The sequence below is a fragment of the Sabethes cyaneus genome, chromosome 1 (assembly GCF_943734655.1).
Source record: "Sabethes cyaneus chromosome 1, idSabCyanKW18_F2, whole genome shotgun sequence".
NCBI lineage: Eukaryota > Metazoa > Arthropoda > Insecta > Diptera > Culicidae > Sabethes > Sabethes cyaneus.
Genome location: NC_071353.1, coordinates 116,280,147 through 116,301,958, shown reverse-complemented (window position 1 = coordinate 116,301,958; position 21,812 = coordinate 116,280,147). Strand labels below are relative to the sequence as shown.

Genomic DNA, 21,812 nt, shown 5'->3' with positions numbered 1-21,812 from the left:
AGAAATGCGGTCAATAGCGCTAGCTGGGACTCCATAGCCAGCTCGCTTCGGAACGTCCAAGTGCTGGTGTCGCTGTACAGAATTCTGGAAAATTATTTCCAGAATCGTGTGCTATGCTACAACACGGAGAAGGGTCAGAAATGCGTTCCAATCACCTCAGGGGTTCCGCAAGGTTCCATACTGGGCCCGGTGTTGTGAAGCGTCATGTATGACGAGGTGTTGAAGCTAAAGTTCCCGGTAGGGGTGGTGATTGTCGGCTTTGCGGACACTATCACCTTGGAAGTCTACGGTGAATCTATCAGAGAGTTGACGGCTGCCCACTCTATAAGCATTGTTGAAGATTGGATGCGATTCAGGAAACTGGACCTAGCGCATCATAAAACGGATGTTATCGTGGTGAACAACCGCAAGTCGGTGCAGCAAGCAAATATCAGCGTCGGGGACTGCACTATTTCGTCAACGCGGTTCTTAAAACTCCTTGGAGTCATGGTCGACGACAAGCTCAAGTTCGGGAACTACGTCGACTATGCCTGCAAGAAGGCTTCCACAGCTATTTCGGCATTGTCTCGTATGATGTCTAATAGCTCTGCGGTATATGGCAGCAAGCGAAGGCTTTTAGCCAACGTGGTCCAGTCCATACTCAGGTATGGCGGGCCGGTGTGGTCATCGGCGTTAGGTACCAAAAGCTATCTAGCCAATCTGGAAAGCACCTATCGTCTCATGTGCTTAAGAGTGGCGAGTGCGTACCGCACAGTTTCACATGACGCAATCTGCGTCTTAGCGGGTATGATGCCTATTGGTATCATCATCAGCGAGGACGTAGAGTGCTTCAACCAACGTGGCAGCGGGCATGGTCTGATTCCACAAAAGGCCGGTGGACACATAGACTTATCCCGGAACTATCCGGATGGGTCAACAGGCGCCACGGCGAAGTCAACTTCCACCTGACACAGATTCTGTCAGGGCATGGCTGTTTTAGACAGTATCTGCACAAATTTGGGCATGCGGAGTCCCCCGAGTGTCCCGAATGCGCAGACGTTGAGGAAACTGCAGAACATGCTTTCTTCATATGCCCTCGTTTCGCGGGCGTGAGAAGCAACATGATGGCAGTTAGCGGACAGGACACTACTCCGGATAACTTAGTCCAAAGGATGTGTTCCAGCTCGGACGTCTGGGGTGCGGTCAATGCGGCTGCTACCCAGATCGTACTTGAGCTACAAAACCGCTGGAAAGCCGATCAACGGCGAATAAACAGCCCAACTACCATAGTCCAGTAGTTATCTAAGAGCGTGCGTTAAGCACAATAGCCCCTCCCTGAAGTAATACCGATAAGGTGGTTCCAGGGGGGATTGAGGCTGGAGACTCGAGTAGGGTTTTAGTGGGTCTGGATCCTCACGCCCCAGTAGGGGGGTCGGGATACCAAACCCCACTCCCTGAGTTGTCTTCTCAGGTGTCTGATTGCAGATTTACTCGTTAAAAAAAAAAAAAAAAAAAAACACCGTCAAAGTAGTTGGTAGTTGTCGCTCATTGTCCTTTGGTAACAGTGGTTTGACGGAACTCGTTACTTCAATGCTGCCCAGAGACAAGCATGCTTTTACGATATCGTGAAGATCTGCGTCTCTCCGCTAGCAGTACGGGGACGGCCACACGTGGAAGCTGTGGTGCGCCTTGAAGTTCGTCGATGGTTGAGAAACTGTAGAGCATGGTTCGAACACTATTCATCCTAAGCGAGTTCTAGCGCCGATCGGTTCGACTTTAGCGCTTTCCCTACTGTCCAACCCATGACCCAAGCGACAGTTGTCTATTCCGATGAGTATCTCCGCCACTACTAGGTAAATTTTCAAATCATCGGCGTAAATTAGTTTGCATCTATAAGTGAGAATGCAACATCGTTGAAGAAAATGACAAACAAAAGTGGGCCAAATTGCTCTCTGCGGAACGCCAGATATATTAACAAAAAGTTAAGACATGCCTAGACGGTGTTTGACATGAAGCGTTCTTTCAGTAAGGTCTAACAAGTTTGTAGTTATGGTTTACGGATCTGCCAGTAATTAAACCATGTTGGTCAGAGGAGACATAAGACTTCGTGGTTTGTAGAATACGGTCGCTGACGATAATCTCGAACAGGTTCGAAGCAGCGGGAAGGTTAGCAATCCCACGGCAATTCCTGAAGTCACGACGATCACCACTTTTATACACGGGAAACACGTAAGACAGCTTCCAGGTTGAATGATCGGTTGAAAATGCATTAGCGGCCACTCAGCAAAAGAACTAACACAGCCGTTCCGTCCTGTCCAGGAACGTAGGAGCTGTTTAACTTTTTTGAGTCAGCGACAATCATGGCGAGCGAATTTCGCCACGAACATTAATGCGAATATCTAGTTGAGGCTGATGAAGATCTACAGGTAGTAGGGAATTGTCCGAAGTGGTAACAACAGTACGGCTAGTCTCAGAGACAAAAACTAGATCTAGAGAACGACTGTTGTTATTCAGTTGTAGCTTTTCTTGATTCATGGGATGGACTTCCTCATCCCATCGACCAATGCTATATTCACTGGCGATAAATACGACAAGTTATTAGGAACAGTACTGTTCTCGTCTTTGCGCCATGCAAGGCGAGATCGATTGCGATCGCCGCACACAAACACAGTGTCACCCTGAGTGGCCCTGTTGCAGAGCACACGGACGGCGCTGATGTGTTCTTCAATTAAATCAACTGACCGGCTTTTGTCGGGAGGGATGTAAACATTTCACATTAGGAAACGATGACCCCGTATATTACGTAACCTAAATCATACTGCAGTTTTATGTTTTTTCACACCACATTTTCAAAATAGATGTTTGAGTAATGTTAAACGCAGCTACAATTTTCAACAAGTAATAACTTTCTTGATATCATATTTGCCGACGGCGTAAAATCCCCTTTGCAGACCCGAAAATCCTCTGCAGCGGCGCATGCTCGGTTTCGAGACGGTTCTACGAAGATGAACTTATGAAATTTGGTAACTAACTGCGTAGATTATTGCCAGTCCTTCCCGATCGGTTTGAAACTACTGCTGCTCTACCGATGTCAGCGCCCGAGAAGCTTGCTGAAACACCTTCACGTGGCCATCGTAGGTACTTGTGGCTGTTGCCCCGATCTTTAGCATCAATAATTCGTTGCTAGGGATCGGATAGCAGAATTTGTTTAAATTTGTCAAACGAAACATCTGCGGACATTTGTCTGTCCATACAAACGCTGATCTGTTTTTGAGGGGCTGGTCTAATGGGAACCTGAGAAATCGTATACGAATTACCTGAGAAATCGGAACGAATTTTCCGTAGCAATTGATGGCTCCTAGGTAGGAACAAACCCCCGTGATGTTTTTCGGCTGTGACATGTTCTTGAATCTTTCTCGGATCTGGCCTGCGACCGTGACGATCTAAGAAATGACCCAAACACCGGATTTGCTGTTGACCGAATGATCATTGTTTCCATCAATTGCTGAAAAACGCTTGGCGCAGTTTTGACTCCACGGGGCACCTATTATATTGATACAGACCACAATGAGTGTTAATGGTGAGTAGGTGTAGGCAGCTTTCATCCACTTCGATTTGCAGGAAAGCATCTGATAAGCCAATCTGACTAAACACAGTGCTAATTAGACAATTTGGAGATAGTGTCTTGTAGCAATGAAAGAGGGTACTGGTGTGCTTGAAGACGATCGTTTAACCCAATCAAATAGTCGTTACAAATGCGGTCGTTCCTGTTGGCCTTCCGTATTACGACAATTGAAGCAGCCCATTCGGAATACTCCACTGGCGAAATGATTTGGACTGGAACAGCTACCAGTCGATTGAGTTCTTCCTCCGTCGTTGGTAACATAGCGCACGAGATCGGCCTTCTTAGGAGGAAAACAGGCGAACAAGCTTCTTTTAGCGAAATATTTATCTATAGACAATAACCAAAGCTGAAAATTGTCGATGCGATCGATACCCAGGAGATTTAATGGATGCCTAGAAACGAAAATTCGACAACTGTGCGTTGTATGGTTGATCTCAACATCGGTGACAAACTCGCACCGTAAATTCACCTGCTCTGTCGTCGTAGACTTGACTATTTGACTTGCTGGCTGACCGATTCTTTTCTACATTCAATCGGACACGATCATTATATCAGATGCTAAGTCAAGTTGCAAGCACACTGGGGTTCCATTGAGATTGAGCTGTACGTATCGACGCTGGTATTCGACGCTGCTGACCGATGCAATGAAGGTATTGGTAGAGAAACGAGGTGGCTGGTGTTTCAATGAGTTATGAGCATCGTTTTGCGCTCGAGCAATATCCTTCCTTGTGACCAACCTGTTTGCTCTTGGCACATCTAAAAGTAAAGCCTAGGTGCTACATTCCGTTATCGCAACTTGACCTGCTGTTTTTATACCACAGTCTTCGCAGTCAGCTGTTAAAGTATAGGGGAATTGCGGGGCTAGCGCTACGATCTTATTGACTTCAAGAGCTTCGCAACATACGACGACTCAGTAGTATGACTCAGACCAGCATCGGACCTGGAAGCCAACTGGGCTCTTAAAAACGCAGTACTTTGCAAAGTGCATCCCAGCGCAAGGAGTAGCTGGAATGTTTCGTTTTCCCCAGTAAAGATGGCTTCTGTGATTCTATGGGCCGCTTCTTAAATGACTTTCGGGACTGCATATTGCCTTTTAGAGGCTTGAACCTAACCGACGCGCTTTTCAATCATCGCTGTGTCGCTTTCAAGGTTGATCATTTTCGTCATCCGCGGTTGATGTCGTTATCGTCTTCGATTTTTGTTAGCGATGTAATGCCCACGTCCGCATTTCACTCTAACTTTATACAGCACACGAACATTAAGCACTTGACTGTCCTGAAACTTGGATAACTCAAACTCCACGCAAACTTTATTGACACGATAGACAAGAGAAACATAATACTCTGTCGCTGCCTTGCTGACGGTGAGAGTACTGTAACGTTTCTTGAGGGTGGACTCCTTCGTGCCGAAAAGTCCCTTCAACTTCGACACCGTACTTTGGAATGTAAAATCCTTCGGAGCAGCGGGAAATATGTAGCTGACATATCTGTTGTATTGCTGATCCTTGTATCTAGCATACCACGCAGTGAATGTGATATTATTTTCCATGTCGTACAAGAACTCTTTGATATTCTCAGCCAACGAGTACAGAATCATGTCTGGATTGGGAGGAACTGTAACTTGATTTGCTGACATGGCATACCGGAACACAAAATAATATTTAAGTTTATTATCAGGTAAAACGTGTTCTCACACTAACGATATGGAATGAAATGAACTTCTGTCGCTGTCACAGACGTCAACGGAATGGCAAACGGAAGCGTCGCTGGAGAGCCCTGATGGCGATTCTAGTTGACAAATTTCCCTTAAGTCCTATTGCGCTTCAGCGGAAACAACGCAAAAACTGCAGGTATTCATTACCCGTGCCTGTGATAAATCATTCGTGCCTGGTGGCCTGATAACTGGATATCCAATGAGGAACTCCATCGTCGGTGTCATCAACCGCCGATAGCTACAGAAATTCGTGAACGTAGGTGGAAGTGGATCGGACACACCTTGAGGAAAGGAGCGAACGAGGTTTGCAGAGAAGCACTCGACTGGAATCCACAAGGACAGCGTAGAAGAGGCAGACTCAGAGACTTCTGGCGACGGAGCTTAGCCAACGACATCCGGGCTGTAGACGAGAACCTGTCCTGGCGACAGGTAAAAGCCATGGCGGGTAATCGTCAGCAGTGGAGATCTCTGGACACATAAGTAAGTACGTTTACTAAGTATGTACAGAAAAAATTGACAGTGTTATCAGTTGATTAGTGGCAGCCATGGTAAAAACAGTCAAACCTCTACGCTCGATGCTTTGTTCGTACTGTCAGCTTCGCCTCGGAGCATACAGGTTGGAAATTGTGAGACACTCCGTGCCCGCCAGGTATAGGCTGATCCGGCATCCGACAACACCCCTTCTGGAGAAAGCCGAGTGCCTCGAACGGAAGCCAAGGTGACCACTTGGCGTTTAGCCCAGGAGATAGAAGTAATCGGCCAAACAGTGACGAAGTACGGTGTAATGGACTAAAACAGATATTTTTATGCGGAAGCGTCAGTTGAGGCCGGACGTGTCTGACTAGCAGGTAATCGCCCTGAAGTGTAAGTGGCGCCATCAGCACTTTCAGGTGAAAAATATCTTTTTGGTGAAGCGCGACGTCGTGGTCATAATCAACGAAGATCCCCACTTGACGCTGCATGGACGTCCACCTACAAGAAGGTAAGCGATGATGTCATCTATATTCCCTAGTCCATTTGAATCACCAGGAAAGTTTAGAGAGGTTGATAGCCTTTATTAAACTTTGGCCTTGAGCACTGATGCCCTAAAATAGGAGGATGGGAATCAATGGAATAACCAGCTACAAAAAATTCAACAATTATGTGAAAAAAGCCTTTACAAGACGGCAAGAAATATCAGTTACAGAAGTTATTTAACGCCTTGATTAATTAGATAGATAGATTAAATTTACTAAGCGTTTTAACGGCTATATAGATTATCATAAAATCACAAACACATAAAATATAGAAAAAAAAATTAGAAGGAATAAAATGGAATCGGCCCGATATGTTGCGATGTGGTTCAGCTTTTCAATTAACATCAAAATGAAAGGTTCACAGGTCCTTAACCTCGCACGGTTTTCGTATAGCTTTGCACTTCCTCGGGGAACAATCTGGGGCGAAAATGCGAGGAAACCAATGAAATCCCCTGTTGTTGACCAACCGACAAACCAACCACACACGGGGGTAATTCCGAACGGATTCTGCTGCTTCTGGCAAAGCAATCAAACCTGATAATTGGGCTCTTCTTCGTTTGCTCCATAGTGTTGTGCTTAACCCCTTCCTGATGATGGGGACCACCAAGCTATACCCTCTGTTCATGCATCAATATTAATAACTTTCGGAGGCCTTTCTAATTGAAAATTGCTGCTTTTCTTGGCTATTTTGCCAGCTACAATCATTCGATGAAACCGAGAAAAACTTACCTTTCGCATACAAACTTCCTTCGTACCGTATCGTTCGATACCTGGTGAACCGGTGTCCGGAACAGAGTGTTCCGCAGAAAAGTCGAGATTTTTAGCCGACAATTAACTGTTGTACACTTCCTTTCAAGCAACGAGTTTAACAAGACAAATTTTATTCAATTTTTCAAAGCACATGCTCTGCCACTGTGTACGGCTACATGACACAATTTGCATACACACCGAAAATAACGCTCCCTTCGCACGATCGACCGATTCTCACCGCGGCGGCTCTATTTTGACATTTCTCGGCGGCGATCCCACCGTCTTTCCCCACAACCTGCTATACAAGGAATGTTTACACTCGCGTTAGTTCTGTCGCACACACTCAACTTTGCTCCGGGAATCTTTCCGATATTATTAGCTTCCGGACCCGAGCAGCCACTCAGACCAGCCTAGCTAATCTGACAGGTGCTGCTGCACTGGCCTTTCCGTAAGGTAAAAACAGAAAAACAAAACGCGAACGATCGATAAAAATCCTCCGTTTTTACGCCTTCCTTCATACACACTCCACCGGATCAATTCGCTTCCTCTACCCCCGCATTGAACAAGCAACACTTTCAGGCAGCCTGCCGAGTACGTGTTTCTGCTGCCTACTTGTCTTCTTTCGCAGCTTTACCACTCGCACTCGCACACACTTTCGCAGCAATGGGATTTCTCGTCTTCGATAGTTTAAATTCGGAACTCAGAATTACACAAATTCCACGCCCGCAAGGTTACAGCCTTTGAGTAAATCGATTTGTTTTCACTCTCAGTCAGTGTTTGCATGATATTCAAACAATGTCGATCCGTTTGGTGCAATTAAAATGCAATTTTTACTGATTTGTTAGCTAAATTTTCCACTCTTGACTCGTCGTCGGACGTATGAATTGATGCCATTTTTGAGAAACCAAAACCGAAAAGACAGAACTGGCTGCTCACTAACGTTGTATGTGTTTTGGATGCTGTTAACTGATGATTGGATAAGTGACGTATAAGGTGCAAAGTGAAAATGAGAGAGCGAGAATTGAAAAAGAGCTGTCAATTTTTTATGCAACATGCAAAATGCCAGGGTTGCTATTGTCGTACTGAACAAGCTGGTACAATTGAAGATAGAATTAACAAAAGGGCGAATGTCGCAAGCGTAAACAAACCGAGTGAGGGTTGATTTTCCCATGCTGGTCCATCAGCAAAAAATAACTCTCACCCGTTTTGTTTACATTTGTGACATTCGCCCTTTTGTTAATTCTATCTAGAATTGAATTGAAAATCTATACCACGGTGACGTCAAAATGTCACCATCAGGGCTTCGACCGATCCTTTTTTTCTACCGCAGTCACACCAACGCGCATTCAAGTTCACACCGTCCGTTTAGAGGTGGAATACGAACGCTATGCATAACACAACTGGCAGTTTGCTCAGTCAAACGCCGAATGCATGCAACAGAATGAACGCGTTCTGAAACTTTTTGACATTTTCGTTTCGATCAAGTTGCCTTTACCGTTTGGAGCAGCGAATGACTGCAAAACAGTCAAATGACTGGCAATCACCACGCTAACGAAAAGCGACCGCACAATCGTATTCAATACTACAAAAAAACAACCACTACATGTGCATGGAGAAGTCGGTCGGACTCCGTCCAATACAAACAAATATTTCGCTTACGTCGGACCGACGTCCGGGTGACAAACTATTACTGTGAGCAGCCGATTTGGAGTCAAAAAGAGAAACGAAAAAATACGTCACCGTATGCTTCCAGTCAGTTTGCAGTTTATATTCTCAAAGCGCAAAGCAAAACGGGAGATTGACTGTTTGCTTTTGCTGAGATGCCGCATGAATTGGGTCCTAAAATTTGTGATAAAAAGATGATTTTTTTAGAAGGAACGATAAAGCTTCCCATTATGACTACCAGAGTATAGTTTTTTCTTTTTTAAAAAGATGCAGAGCACTAAAAAATTAAAAAACAAAAATATTGTAATTTATTCTCCCTTGACATTAGAGATCTTCCTTGACATAACGAAAATAACACGTTTCTGGCAACAATGATGACTTTTTCTCACTGGCAACTCTGGTTTGACATTAGAGCAGCTGATCGTTTTGACAGTTACAGCTTCGCAGTTGTCTCTTGTGCTTGTCTGCGTTTTGCTGGTCGTGAGGAAGTGGAACATCAAATTTGTACTAGTTATCGGATAAAAGTTTTAATTCGGGCAATGTATTCCAATCCATCGATTCACGGTGCTAGACTTTGTCCAAATCTAGTTTGCGCTAAGAATGACTAAACGATGTCAAACTGATGGCCAACAGTATAATCTCGGTACAATCGACCCCGCAGAACAGTATGAAAAAAAAAACGCCAACCGAAACTGGCACCGTATTATCAATCAGATTGGTATGTTCTGCTACTTCGATGTGAATCAGCAGTAGGGCGAACGGCTGACCAAAAATTTCTGTGCGTTTCTAACCAAACACGGTCGCATCTCGATGGCGGGTGTTGCATCCGAAAACTGAAGTCATCCACGCTGTGACCAAGTGCAGTCACTACGCTTATTGCTGATTTTGACAAAGGCCTTAATTAAACTGAGATGACCGGAACCGGAAAATGAGCTGTAAACTCAGAAAATGTTTTAGGCAGGGATGCCAGGTGATTTTTTGAAAAGTCTTCACGAATCAAGAAAAAATGTCTTCATTTGTCTTCTTTCGGCTTTCCGCCCAATTAAATTGCATGGTGAAGACATGTCTTCACAGGTCTTCAAGCGAAGACATTTCACTTTTTTGTAACAAAAATGTCTTCAAAATGAAGACATGTCTTCACTTCTGGCATCTCTGGTTTTAGGTCGCGATTGCCAAGCCATTTCCTGACTTTGCAACTTTTGACTTTTTGACACACTATCACATGAGCGTGAAGGTAAACAAAAAGTTTTCCGTGACATTTCAAGACATACTATGGTTTCTTTTTATAATTCGTGTTGTCTAGACACCGCTTGACACAACCATGCACAACTATAGTTTGTCTATATAAGGTTGCCCAAATGTTTATTTTTTGTGTAAAAATTTCACAAAATTAAAAAAAAAGGTTTTTAACGGCAATAGCCTAAAAATATAAAATTAAATATTAAAATATGTGTTCCTAACCCTAACCTCATCGTTTCAAGCTAAAAACGACATAGGGCTTTAGGACCCAATTGTAAGACGGCAGCAGCACAAGCGGCAGATTGACTGGATAAGAAAAACAGTCAAATGATCGTTCAAAAAGCGGAGTTTGAATGCGGAAAGTTCGCATTCACGGCAGTCACATTCAACTTGCGATCCCTTTTCAAGCCCTGGTCACCATTACAGGCCAATGAGGTTTAAAAAGGTGTGACAGATGAAGGCATTTGATGGTATTACCGTGGACCCCCGTTCGTTTGACCGTTTTTAATCTGAACATATTTTAATTTGTACCCCGCTGGTTTGCACGACGTCCAAATTAAAAATGGTTCAAATGTCATTCTTAACATGGCATCATTTTCTTCCGCAGACAATGCACGTAAACACGATTTGTTTGTACTGATCTAGCGTGTTTAATCAGTTTCACATTTCGTTTCCCAGCGATTACGATAGAAATCCGATCGGAGAATAAAATATTCGCTGCTTGCAACTACCAATTAAATCAAACCGCCAAAACAATAACAAAGAGCAGGGCGGCCAGTTCATACAAGTTTCAGCATATTTAGGGTTGCTAGTTGTTCAAATTAAAAACTAACCCCGTTAGTTTGCATGAGGAATCGTTCAAACGAACGGGGGCCCACTGTAGTAGCGAAAAATCAGAAAACGACGTCAAACTACAAAAACAAACCGCATCGGACAATGGGGTTTGTTTTTGGAGTTTGACGTCACGCTTCATCGTGATTGGTCGATTTACGATTCCACCCACACCATGATGAAATTTCTTCATTGCACTAACACCACTTAACCAACATTGCCACACCTGTATATCACATTGATTACAGACTACTGTTTTACCCACCCCATCGGCAGGCAACCATGTTTTCGCTGCCAGCATCTCGTGTGTGCGAAAATGAGATAGCATGTCAGCACTGCGTTTCACTCACCTGCCAGCAGTCTGATTTGGGCCCGCTGTCAAATTTTGAGCCCCAGGACATGTTGTCGCTGACGTTTACTGCAGCTCGTTATAGAGATGTCGATGGGGTGGTTTTACCCGATGTGAAGTAGTAGAGGTGTGGAACAACGCACCGTTTGTGTTAGCAGCGCAAATAATGTAAACAGCAAGGGTGACGTCAATCTCGCCCTATTCTTCTACGGGCATAAAAAAAAGCATAAACATTGTGCCGTACAACGATGACACTAAAGGCCCGCGCAGAATAAGTACTTTATAGTAGCGGTTGCGTAGATTTGACAGATTATCTGTCAAATTGTATGGGTGAGTTGTCAGATTAACGCAAACGCAACCGCAAAGTACCAATTCTGCGCGGGCCTTAACACACCTATACTTTTTAGCATATTACGAACACAAACATGCCGCGTTTGCCGTACCTTAGTAATAGTGTACATAGTGTTTTACCCACCCCATCGGCAGGCAACCATGTTTTCGCTGCCAACATCTCGTGTGTGCGAAAATGAGATAGCATGTCAGCACTGCGTTTCACTCAACTGCCAGCAGTCTGATTTGGGCCCGCTGTCAAATTTTGAGCTCAGGACATGCTGTCGCTGACGTTCATTGCAGCTCGTTAGAGATGTCGAAGGGGTGGTTTTACCTGACTCGCTGCGAATATATGTGTTATTAAATAAAATAAAACGTAATCATTCATTTTATTCGATTATAACGCATATTGTGTTAACCCAAGTAACAATGGTAGCTGAATTGCAAGAGCAATGGCTGTTTACGAGTTGATTCAAGGCGATCAAAGCTGCATAAAGTAAGCACTCAAATGGTGTTTAAATAAGCGATGTTTAAGCCACTTTAAGTTTTTCAAACCAGTTCTCTCCCAAAAGCTGATAAACAAGCTTAACAGCGGATTTTTTGTTAAACAATCTGCTTCTAAACAGCCATAAACATCAAACCGTTTTAAGGCTACTTAAAGGTGTTAAAGTGTAGAGTGGAAGCTTTCATTAGACTCACAGCTTTCAAACTACTTGAAGGCTGCTTAAGGGTGTTAAAGTGGCTTTACAAACTTCTACCAAGTTTTCTTTCGGCTCACAGCACACATAGTGTCAGATCATAGAATTTCGCAATTCGGCTGACAGCAAAAGTTTGTCAGTTATCGACATTATCGACTGCTTCACGCTAGGCGGGCTTGGCTTCAGGTTTAAAATTCTCACTGTCTGTTCTGCAGATGCAAATGGGGCGGATCATACGGTGAGTGCTTATGGATCAAAAGATGGCGGGTTCAATTCCCGAAAAAAAGACATGCATTTTTCATTAGTTAGCTTTACTTAACAGACCTCATACCTCTAGACAAGTAGTGGCGGTATAGTGTGCCCATTGTATTCCTGGGAAATCATCTTCAGCAAGCAGCCAGCACTTTCTGAGCTACAAGTGTCAAAATTATGTTTACGTTTACGTTTATCTGCAAAATTAAACAATGTTTACATTTTTACACTCGAACAACAAACAATCATGAATGTATCCATAGTAACTCCGTCGGGGCGAACTCGACGCTCCTCCAATGCATGTCAAAAGATTGTGCCCACTTGTGCTCAATATCCGCCATTATCGCTCGTGGAAAGCTGGATTGGGTTGCGGTTAAATGAAAGTACGATCCAGCGCTCAATTGTAGAAAGTTTCACCAATTCCCTAATGATGAAAAAAACAACAGCGCATGAAGTTAGCGGTAGTCCACATTAATTTGTCGTATATTTGAAATTATGTATCAGTTAACCGGTAAAAATTTGCTGCAAATCATGGTGCAGGACGTTATCGACTCGACAATTGAAAGCACTTGCAGTTTGTCCGCATCCATTCGGGACTCAATCTGTTTCGAACAGACTTATAAAACGATGCCGCCGGACCCGCTTACCGTCTAGATAATCAGCAGCCACGTCTGCAGCTGACTACGTAGTGTTTCCGCACCAGTTTTCGCAAGAAGAATCTTCAAGTGTGTTTAACCTACCAACGCTGTATGATTGTTATTGATCTGCACAAGTTAAAAGTAAACAAGTTTGACATTTGTAGTACAGTACAAAGCAAAACAGAACATAACCTGTAAATAACCAGCGATGCCAGCGCCAATACTTGTCTATGGACTATGAGGTCTGTTTTTGTGATACAACGTTCGATAGTCCAATACCTGCAGCACAGAGAACAGACATTTATGTTCATATAAAATTTCTTTCCAATGGTGTGTAAACTTTTGAACAAAACACTAGCGACAACTCTCTCAAGGTGCACCCGTTATATTACTTCCATGTTGCCAATTATTCAATATCTTGTACTAAGTTTTACATATTCGAATTACTGGCAACTCTAATATCAGGTGCTCTAGCAACGGCTTGTTTATGTTTGTTCAATAAATATATTTTTTAAAGCTGGCGATAAAAACGCATTTGAAGAATTACTTGTTTCAAGGAGTTTAAAACCCACATAAAGCTACCGGAATAACGTGTTTAGAGTTTTTTTTTCCATTTGATCGTCCTATTTTTTCATTTAAAACTGCCGATCACACCGCGGCGGCACCGGCAGTACCCTTCTTAGAGCACCTTCCGGAAAACCTGTCGAAACGAGGACGACTAGAACCAGGTTGCTCGAAGATCCTCGTTTAATTATACTCTTTGTTATTAAACTCGCGCTTCGGATTCATTAGCATTTTGTATCAGTGAATTACCCAGGTAACCAATAAGCATTTCCATTGCAATTTAAATGCAAGCCAATAAGCATTTAAGTTGCCTTAAACGCTACTTAAATGCTATTTTGGCAAAATAAGCGGCTACTTTACTGCCAGCCCTCATATAGTGCTGGCAATGCTTATTGGCAGCTAGTTACCGACAAGAAGATTTTAAATAGAATTGTGGATGCCAATTTACAACAGTTATGCAGTCAAAAGGCTGATAAACAGCAACCTGCAGTATAAAACGCCAGGGATGCTAATAAACGATTGATTTACTGCTTATACTAATGCTTATTGGTTACCTGGGTAGTGTTTATGCAGGCGAACTGAAAGGGAAAGCAGAAATTTGCTGTGTTTGCGGGAGACATTTTCATTTAGCTTTTCCGTCTGATATGTCCACTTTCTGAAAATGACTAGAATCATTCTACAAACATTCTATATCATTCTATAATGGATTTACAGAAAGGGAATTTACAGCAACGGTTTAAAATTCATAATTGAATAACAAGGGGTTTCCAACAGCAGTGATTACTACGCACCATAGAAAAAAGTTACTTTTGATTACTTTACTGATTACCTCCGTTTACCACTAATCAATCTCTTGTGATTACTAAAAATTAATCAAGATTACCAATGATTACTTAAGATTATCATTGATTACTTTACTGATTACCTTTGATTACCTAATTAATTCGTAAATGATTACAAAAGTAACCTCTGGTTACTACGCACTAATACGCCTTGCTGGAAACCCCTTGTTGAATAATTATCGTTTCCGATAAAAGTTGTTTACTTACGTTTAAGATTTGTTTGATTATAGGTAAACAATGTGTTAGCTACCTTAGCAACTTTGTAACGCTTTGGTTATAGCATGCATTGATGAAAAATCTCTTCCTGTTTGTCAGGCGAGCGCCGCCTAACGGGAGCATTACCACATACTTTCAAAATGGCGGTATAGTTTGTACACATCCCGTGAGATTAAGATGAATGTCTGTTCTCTGTGCCTGCAGCACCTCAATATACTTTGGATATTGCGCTCTTCGCACTCAATTGGACTGCCCAGTTATAAAGTGCAACCTTCAAAACTGTGATGAAAAGTGTGCTACTGATAATATCGCTAGTAATCTTATATCGATAATACCATCAAACTTTATCGTCACGGAAAAGTATCGAAAATTGGAGGGTTTAAAATGAATCTTCTTCTTGGCTTGTTATTATTTTAACATTTTTGTTCTATTTCTTACGTATTTTTGCTTATACTGTCATATTATCGTTATTAATTATTAACGATAAGAAAACTTTATCAATAATCGTTATAGATTTTGATCGGCATTTCCCATCATTAGGGCATCTTCTACGGTGATCCAAATGCTGGTTTTGGTCCAAATTTTTAGACCAAACAGAAAAACGTTTCCGCACCGGTGTTGTAAATTTAATTTTATACCAGAGCGAAGTTGTAAATTTTTTACAACTCGTATAACTTTTGGTCTATTTCTGACTGGATTTGGAACAGCGCGAAGGTTGTTTTAAATCTTACAGGTACGGGGGAGTAGCATATGACACGAAAAAAAATGAATATGGTGAAGTTTATAAAGCCATCGCCATTTCTTCAGTAGACCGATTGTGAAATACATTAATCAATTCTCGCGTCACTTTTGATTTCGTCCAATGTAACAATTCCACCATATTGAGAAAAACGAGATCGAAGTTCTTCGAATTGAACTTTAAATTGTTTCAAAATGAAATAATTTTTAGTCATTCACTCAACGTGGTTGATGAATAATAACATTCAATATTTAACGGAGATTATAAAAATCTAATTAAAACTAAGCAGTTTTGGTTTATTATGGAAAAAGTTACATTGGACTGTTTACCATCTCATGCTGTACTTTGGACGGTTTTATTTTTCCAGGCTCTTGCACATAAATTAAGCGAGATCACCGTAAAATACGTGCGTTGCCGTGCTACGCTATTTTCGAGGTTATTTTTCATTATTAGACCGCTTGTTTCACTTAAAATGCATAAATAATGCGAAAAAAAACTTTCACTTGCTAAACGTCCAATATACAGATTGGGTTTGTTTTGATTTTTTTTTGCACTTTGGACATCAGATGAGAACGACCGAAGTAACAGTCAGTCATTCGTAATTCGAATGTACACATTGGACATTTTGATAATGCTAATTTTTTCACCTCAAAATAATTCTATTTGGGCAGGTGTTTTTGTATAACATAGAGTTTAAAAAGAGCAATAATTTGTTGTGATAAACCGGATATGTTTACAATTGTTACATTGGACGAAATGAAAAGTGACGCGAGAATTCATCTAAACTAAAATTGCTTCGATGTTATCGCTTGGAGTTGCATTTCTCATATCTGGCATAAACAAACGAAAAGGCGAAATCGAACCATCCTTTGGTTTATTTACATCATGCACCCTTTTGTCGATTCGCAACAGAAAATATTTGCATCACCGCTGGGGATTGATCTGAATTGAACCATTTCGCCAGTTCTGTTTTCAATTTCGCTGGTCCAAATTTGGTATAACTCTGATCTAAATATCACCCCATCGGCAGACAACCATGTTTTCGCCGCCAACATCTCGTGAGTGCGAAAATGAGATAGCATGGCAGCACTGCGTTTCACTCAACTGCGAGCAGTCTGATTTGGGCCCGCTGTCAAATTTTGAGCCCCGGACATGCTGTCGCTGACGTTTACTGCAGCTCGATATAGATATTGTGCTTTGCAAGAAATCTTTTCATTCTCGGAAAGTTCATAGCAAGCTATCAAAATAATTCTGTAATGAGCGAAGCTGACGACTTTTCGTTAATTGAATATCGATATTTTTCACATATCGATACATATACTCAGTTGAAAGCATAATCAGCAAAATTGCTCGCATCACGTGACGATCTGAATTTTACATTTATTTTATAACACTCCGTATAGCGTGTTAACATTTACAGAACTGTTATTGCTCTTTGCATTGAAAGTTGGATTTTGAACACACTTGTTCAGTCACACATTTTGTAGGTGAGAAAAGTTGCCAAAATTTCGTGGGAAAACCCATGAATCTTGGTTGATTCCTATTTGAATTCTAATGCTTACGTACAGTTATTATCGACGCTACGAATAATATAAAAATAGTTTCTAAATACATAATTCCACGCATAATTCATAACTTGAACAAATATGCAGCATATATGAAATAAATGAAAAATTAAATACTTTTTGCTTTTCCACCAACTGGTGGACTGGCGCCACTGCTAAATCAAATGTCAGCTCAGATGGGAGAGTTGTAATGATGGGAAATGCCGATCAAAATCTATAACGATTATTGATAAAGTTTTCTTATCGTTAATAATTAATAACGATAATATAACAGTATAGGCAAAAATACGTAAGAAATAGAACAAAAATGTTAAAATAATAACAAGCCAAGAAGAAGAGTTCACTTTAAACCCTCCAATTTTTGATATTCTTCCGTGACGATAAAGTTTGATGGTATTATCGATATAAGATTACTAGCGATATTATCAGTAGCACACTTTTCGTCACAGCTTTGAAGGTTGCACTTAATAACTGTGGAGTCCAATTGAGTGTGAAGAGCGCAATATATTTATTTATATGCATGCCGAAATTAACTATACAATTTCGAAAAAAACTATCGAGATTTCGTCCACAAATGTCGATACCAGTTATATCGATACATTATCGCCCAATGCTGAGCTCGCCAAATATTGAAGGAAGTGCTTTTGTCCAGAGGTGCCATACAAATAGATCAATTTCTATTGTTTGAATATTTGCATCACCATTCCGTACTTCTTAAATTTTGTAACTATTTACACCAATTTTTATACTTATGATTTATATAAAACAGATTTTTGAATGTAAGAGGCTAAAAGAAGTTTTTTACGGTAGTTTTAGTTGCTAAAGCATCAGTAACAATTGCACATATAAACCAAAAAAATATTTGGCCACCTTTCCTTGTTCTCGTTGCGGTGATTGACGATGCGGACTACCGCCGCAACAGGATGAAAATTTATGTAAATAACCGCATATATAGAGATGTCGATGGGGTGCTAAATATAGACCACCGTAGAAGATGCCCTTACAACTCTCCCATCTGAGCTGACATTTGATTTAGCAGTGGCGTCAGTATCAGTTGTAGGAAAAGCAAATAGTATTTAATTTTTCATTTATTTCATATACCGTGTACCCCCGTTGGTATGGCCTTCTTTAATCTGAACATTTTTAATCTGTACCCCGGTGGTATGAATGCGTTCACATTAAAAACCGATCAAGCGTCACACACAATTGACGTTAAAGTTGACCGGTCAATTAAAAAAAAGCAAAAAATCTTAATACGTTTCCTCTTGCTCAGGAGCTTTGGCAATATAGCTCATACGCAACTCACCTCTCTCCAGTAATCAAAATAGACCATTTTAGTCGAAACTGCCGAGCCAATTTCGTCTTCTACAAACCGAACGTTCAGAATTCGTACATGTTTGAAATGTTTTCAAAACGTTAGTTTTCGTCAAATCAAAACAACAAGTTCATAGGGTGCGCGTCTTGCGCATACACCCCATCGGCAGGCAACCATGTTTTCGCCGCCAACATCTCGTGTGTGCAAAAATGAGATAGCATGTCAGCACTGCGTTTCACTCAACTGCCAGCAGTCTGATTTGAGCCCGCTGTCAAATTTTGAGCCCAGGACATGCTGTCGCTGACGTTTACTGAAGCTCGATATACAGATGTCGATGGGGTGTGCGCATATGTGAAAATGAATAGAGTTACCAAATATTCAAATTAAAAATGAACTCGCCCAATCTGAACGAGCTGTTTTTCATATTAGCGGGGGTTGAGTGTATGCTGCATATTTGTTCAAATTATGAATTATGCGCGGAATTATGTATTTAGAAACTATTTTTATATTACTCGTAGGGTCGATAACAACTCTACGTAAGCATTAGAATCAACCAAGATTCTTGGGTTTTTACCACGAAATTTTGGCAACTTTTCTCACCTACAAAACGTGTGACTGAACAAGTGTGGTCAAAATCCAACTTTCAATGCAAAGGGCAATATAGTGATGTTTTATTCCAGTTTCGGAAACTGCTCTGTTCACCCCTGAAACATTAAACGTCACCGCTGTAATGACATTTGTTAACGCTTTGCTGTGCCCTGGTCTGGTGCAGTCAGTGCCAATGCCAAATCGTCACTTTGTCAGGACAGGAACTGAGGAACAGAAACACGCAAGAAAAAATAAGTAGCGTCGCCGAAATCGATCGACACCGGACAAAGATTACTGTTACTGTCAAAATGAAATATTTGTGGTCTATTGTGCTCCTGGGGAGTGCTGTGCTTTTGCTAGCACCTGTTCCGGTTGTATCTCAACCGGGTGAAACGCTTGTGCTGTTGGATAACTTAGCCATACGTGAAACGCACTCAATCTTTTTCAAAAGTTTGCAAGGTTAGAAGCAAAAATGATCTGCCGGCTCAGGCTGGGTGTGACGTGTCCTAATTTTCTATTTCAGAAAGGGGATATAAGCTTACCTTCAAGCTAGCGGATGATGCCAATTTGGTGCTTTCGAAGTACGGCGAGTTTCTCTATAAGCATTTGATTCTGTTCGCCCCTTCTGTGGAAGAGTTCGGCGGATCTTTGAGCGTTGAAGCGATTACGGAATTCATCGACAATGGTGGCAACGTTCTAGCGGCGGGTAGCTCCAGTGCTGGTGACGCGCTTCGCGAACTAGCTTCCGAGTGTGGATTTGAAGTGGATGAAGAGAACGCTGCAGTGATAGATCATTTGAACTTTGACGCTTCCGATAGTGGAGACCATACTTTAATAGTTGCATCACCAGAGAATTTGATCGATTCGGAAATCATTGTCGGAAAGAAGACAGTGGGTCCATTGCTGTATCGTGGAACTGGATTGTTGGCTGATAAAGAGAACCCGTTGGTTTTGCAACTATTGACGGCCGATAGTAGCGCTTATAGTTATAATCCGGATACACCCATAAAGGAGTATCCGCATGCTGTAGGCAAAGGCACACTGCTCATAGCTGCCCTGCAAGCTAGAAACAACGCTCGAGTAGTTTTCTCTGGCTCGTTATACTTTTTTTCTGATGAAGCATTCCTCTCGCCTGTGCAACGGACCGGTAATCAGGATGTTTCTATTGCCATCAGTAAGTGGGTCTTTGGTGAAAATGGCGTTCTTAGAGTTCGATCGGTACAGCACCACAAGGAAGGAGAATCCCATCCTCCATCGTCCTACACAATTACCGAGCCGGTCGTCTACACTATTGACATCGAAACCCTGGCTGATGATGGCAAGTGGAAACCTTTCCAAGCAAACGATGTTCAGTTGGAGTTCGTGCGAATCGATCCATTTGTTCGAACCACTCTTAAGTCGATTGGAGGAGGGCGCTACCAGGCCAAATTCAAAATCCCCGACGTATATGGAGTGTATCAATTTAAGGTTAACTACGACCGAATCGGCTATACGCAACTGTACTCGACAACGCAGGTTTCGGTTCGCCCGCTAACGCACACGCAGTATGAGCGATTCATTCCGAGCGCCTATCCGTACTATGCGAGTGCTTTCTCGATGATGGTTGGTGTGTTCCTTTTTTCCTTCATTTTCTTACACTACAAGGACGAATCGTCCGGAGCATCCGCAAAACCAAGCGGCAAAACGGGTGGAAGTGACAAAAAGAGCCAGTAAGGAAGAATGTGTCGTTTAGCCGTTTCTTCATTTTGGCCGAACTAATGTACTAGGTATAGATTCGTAGTTTAAGCTTACGGAAATTCAATAATATCGAATACGATGAAACATTGATTAAACTGCTGAATAGAATAGTAAATTCCTGATTTGTTTTTTATATGCTAAGAATCTTGCTGTGCAATTAACCTTACTTGTTTTGTTGAAAAATTCTGGAACAATTCACGTTTGATCCGTAGGTTCCATATTCGGTTGAACTCTCCATTCGATCTGTTGGTTGAAAGGTTATCAATTTTGTTCGGATTGCAAACGAGGTATCACATGTGGTGCTACTAGTCACAGGGGGTCGAAATCGATCCGTAGTTTCACTACTAAAAGCTTTTCGCAACGTTTTCTTTGAAATAGAAGCTACGTCTCTAGGTATTGACTTCCGATTGTTCAAGGTCTGCCCTCCGTGTAAACCGGCGGTGTTCCAATTCCAGAAAGTAATGCAATCGTTCGGTTTGTGTTGCACCGGAGTATAGTCCTGAGCCATAGTGGTTAGGTAGGGATCGATCATTCGCGAAAATCCACTCTCATTCGAGTATATCACACTGTTCGGCCGGTCGACATGGTAGCTACAGTTGAGACCAAACTTGTAGGCTTCGGCTGGTGCGCGATGCATAAGTCGTTCGTATTGTCGAGGATCTATTCTTTGCGGTTTCACGAGATCTCGCCGGAAACTGGCATGGGAAGCGCTTACGTAGTTGATCCGATTTGTCGGGTTGATTAATTTAGCAATTTGTCCTAGGGGTGGATGCTAAAAATTGTTGTTTATTCGGTGAGTATCAGGATTAGATAATCGATTACAGTATCCTTACCTTAAAGTCGAATTGGTCCTTGCTTTCGGAGAGCGGTGCCCAAGCATATTGGGATTGCAGATTTTCGTATGCATTCCGGATTTGTGGAACGCTGCTCATTACGCTGTTAGATTTTAAATTTGTTCAATTCTGCTAACTTGTTTATCTTAAAATTTGCACTTGGACGTTCATAACAAAAAAAAAAAACGGTTACTAAGCAACAGTTGGCTACGTTGGTCGGGTCGACACGAAGTTTTCTGTTCGTTTTTTCAATCATAGTAAACCTATATAAGAAGTTATTTTGCTCGCTGATTTTACTATAAGAGTGTCAGTTGGGGATAGAAGGTGC

General features: G+C 42.0%; 2 protein-coding genes across 4 annotated transcripts in view; one reads left to right on the top strand and one right to left on the bottom strand.

Annotated features, from left to right (window-relative positions):
• Window positions 1–7,988, bottom strand: part of LOC128745160 (leucine-rich repeat flightless-interacting protein 2) — a 134,248-nt gene extending 126,260 nt beyond the window's left edge. For all 3 annotated transcript variants that reach the window (XM_053842169.1, XM_053842170.1, XM_053842171.1), the window contains exon 1: window positions 7,063–7,988. The gene's annotated coding sequence lies outside the window, so the exon portion shown is untranslated. The remainder of the gene's footprint in view (window positions 1–7,062) is intronic.
• An 11,111-nt stretch (window positions 7,989–19,099) lies between these two features.
• On the top strand, window positions 19,100–20,781 carry LOC128745161 (dolichyl-diphosphooligosaccharide--protein glycosyltransferase 48 kDa subunit-like). The gene is made up of 2 exons (XM_053842174.1): window positions 19,100–19,373; window positions 19,438–20,781. The coding sequence occupies exons 1-2, from the start codon at window positions 19,223–19,225 to the stop codon at window positions 20,625–20,627; spliced, it is 1,341 nt and encodes a 446-aa protein (XP_053698149.1). The 5' UTR covers window positions 19,100–19,222; the 3' UTR covers window positions 20,628–20,781.
• The last annotated feature ends 1,031 nt before the right edge of the window (window positions 20,782–21,812 follow it).

Coding starts and splice junctions, on each gene's coding strand:
- LOC128745161 (XM_053842174.1), top strand. CDS start 19,223: ATGAAATATTTGTGGTCTATTGTGCTCCTGGGGAGTGCTGTGCTTTTG. Junction 19,374..19,437: donor CTTTTTCAAAAGTTTGCAAG/GTTAGAAGCAAA, acceptor TTTCTATTTCAG/AAAGGGGATATAAGCTTACC.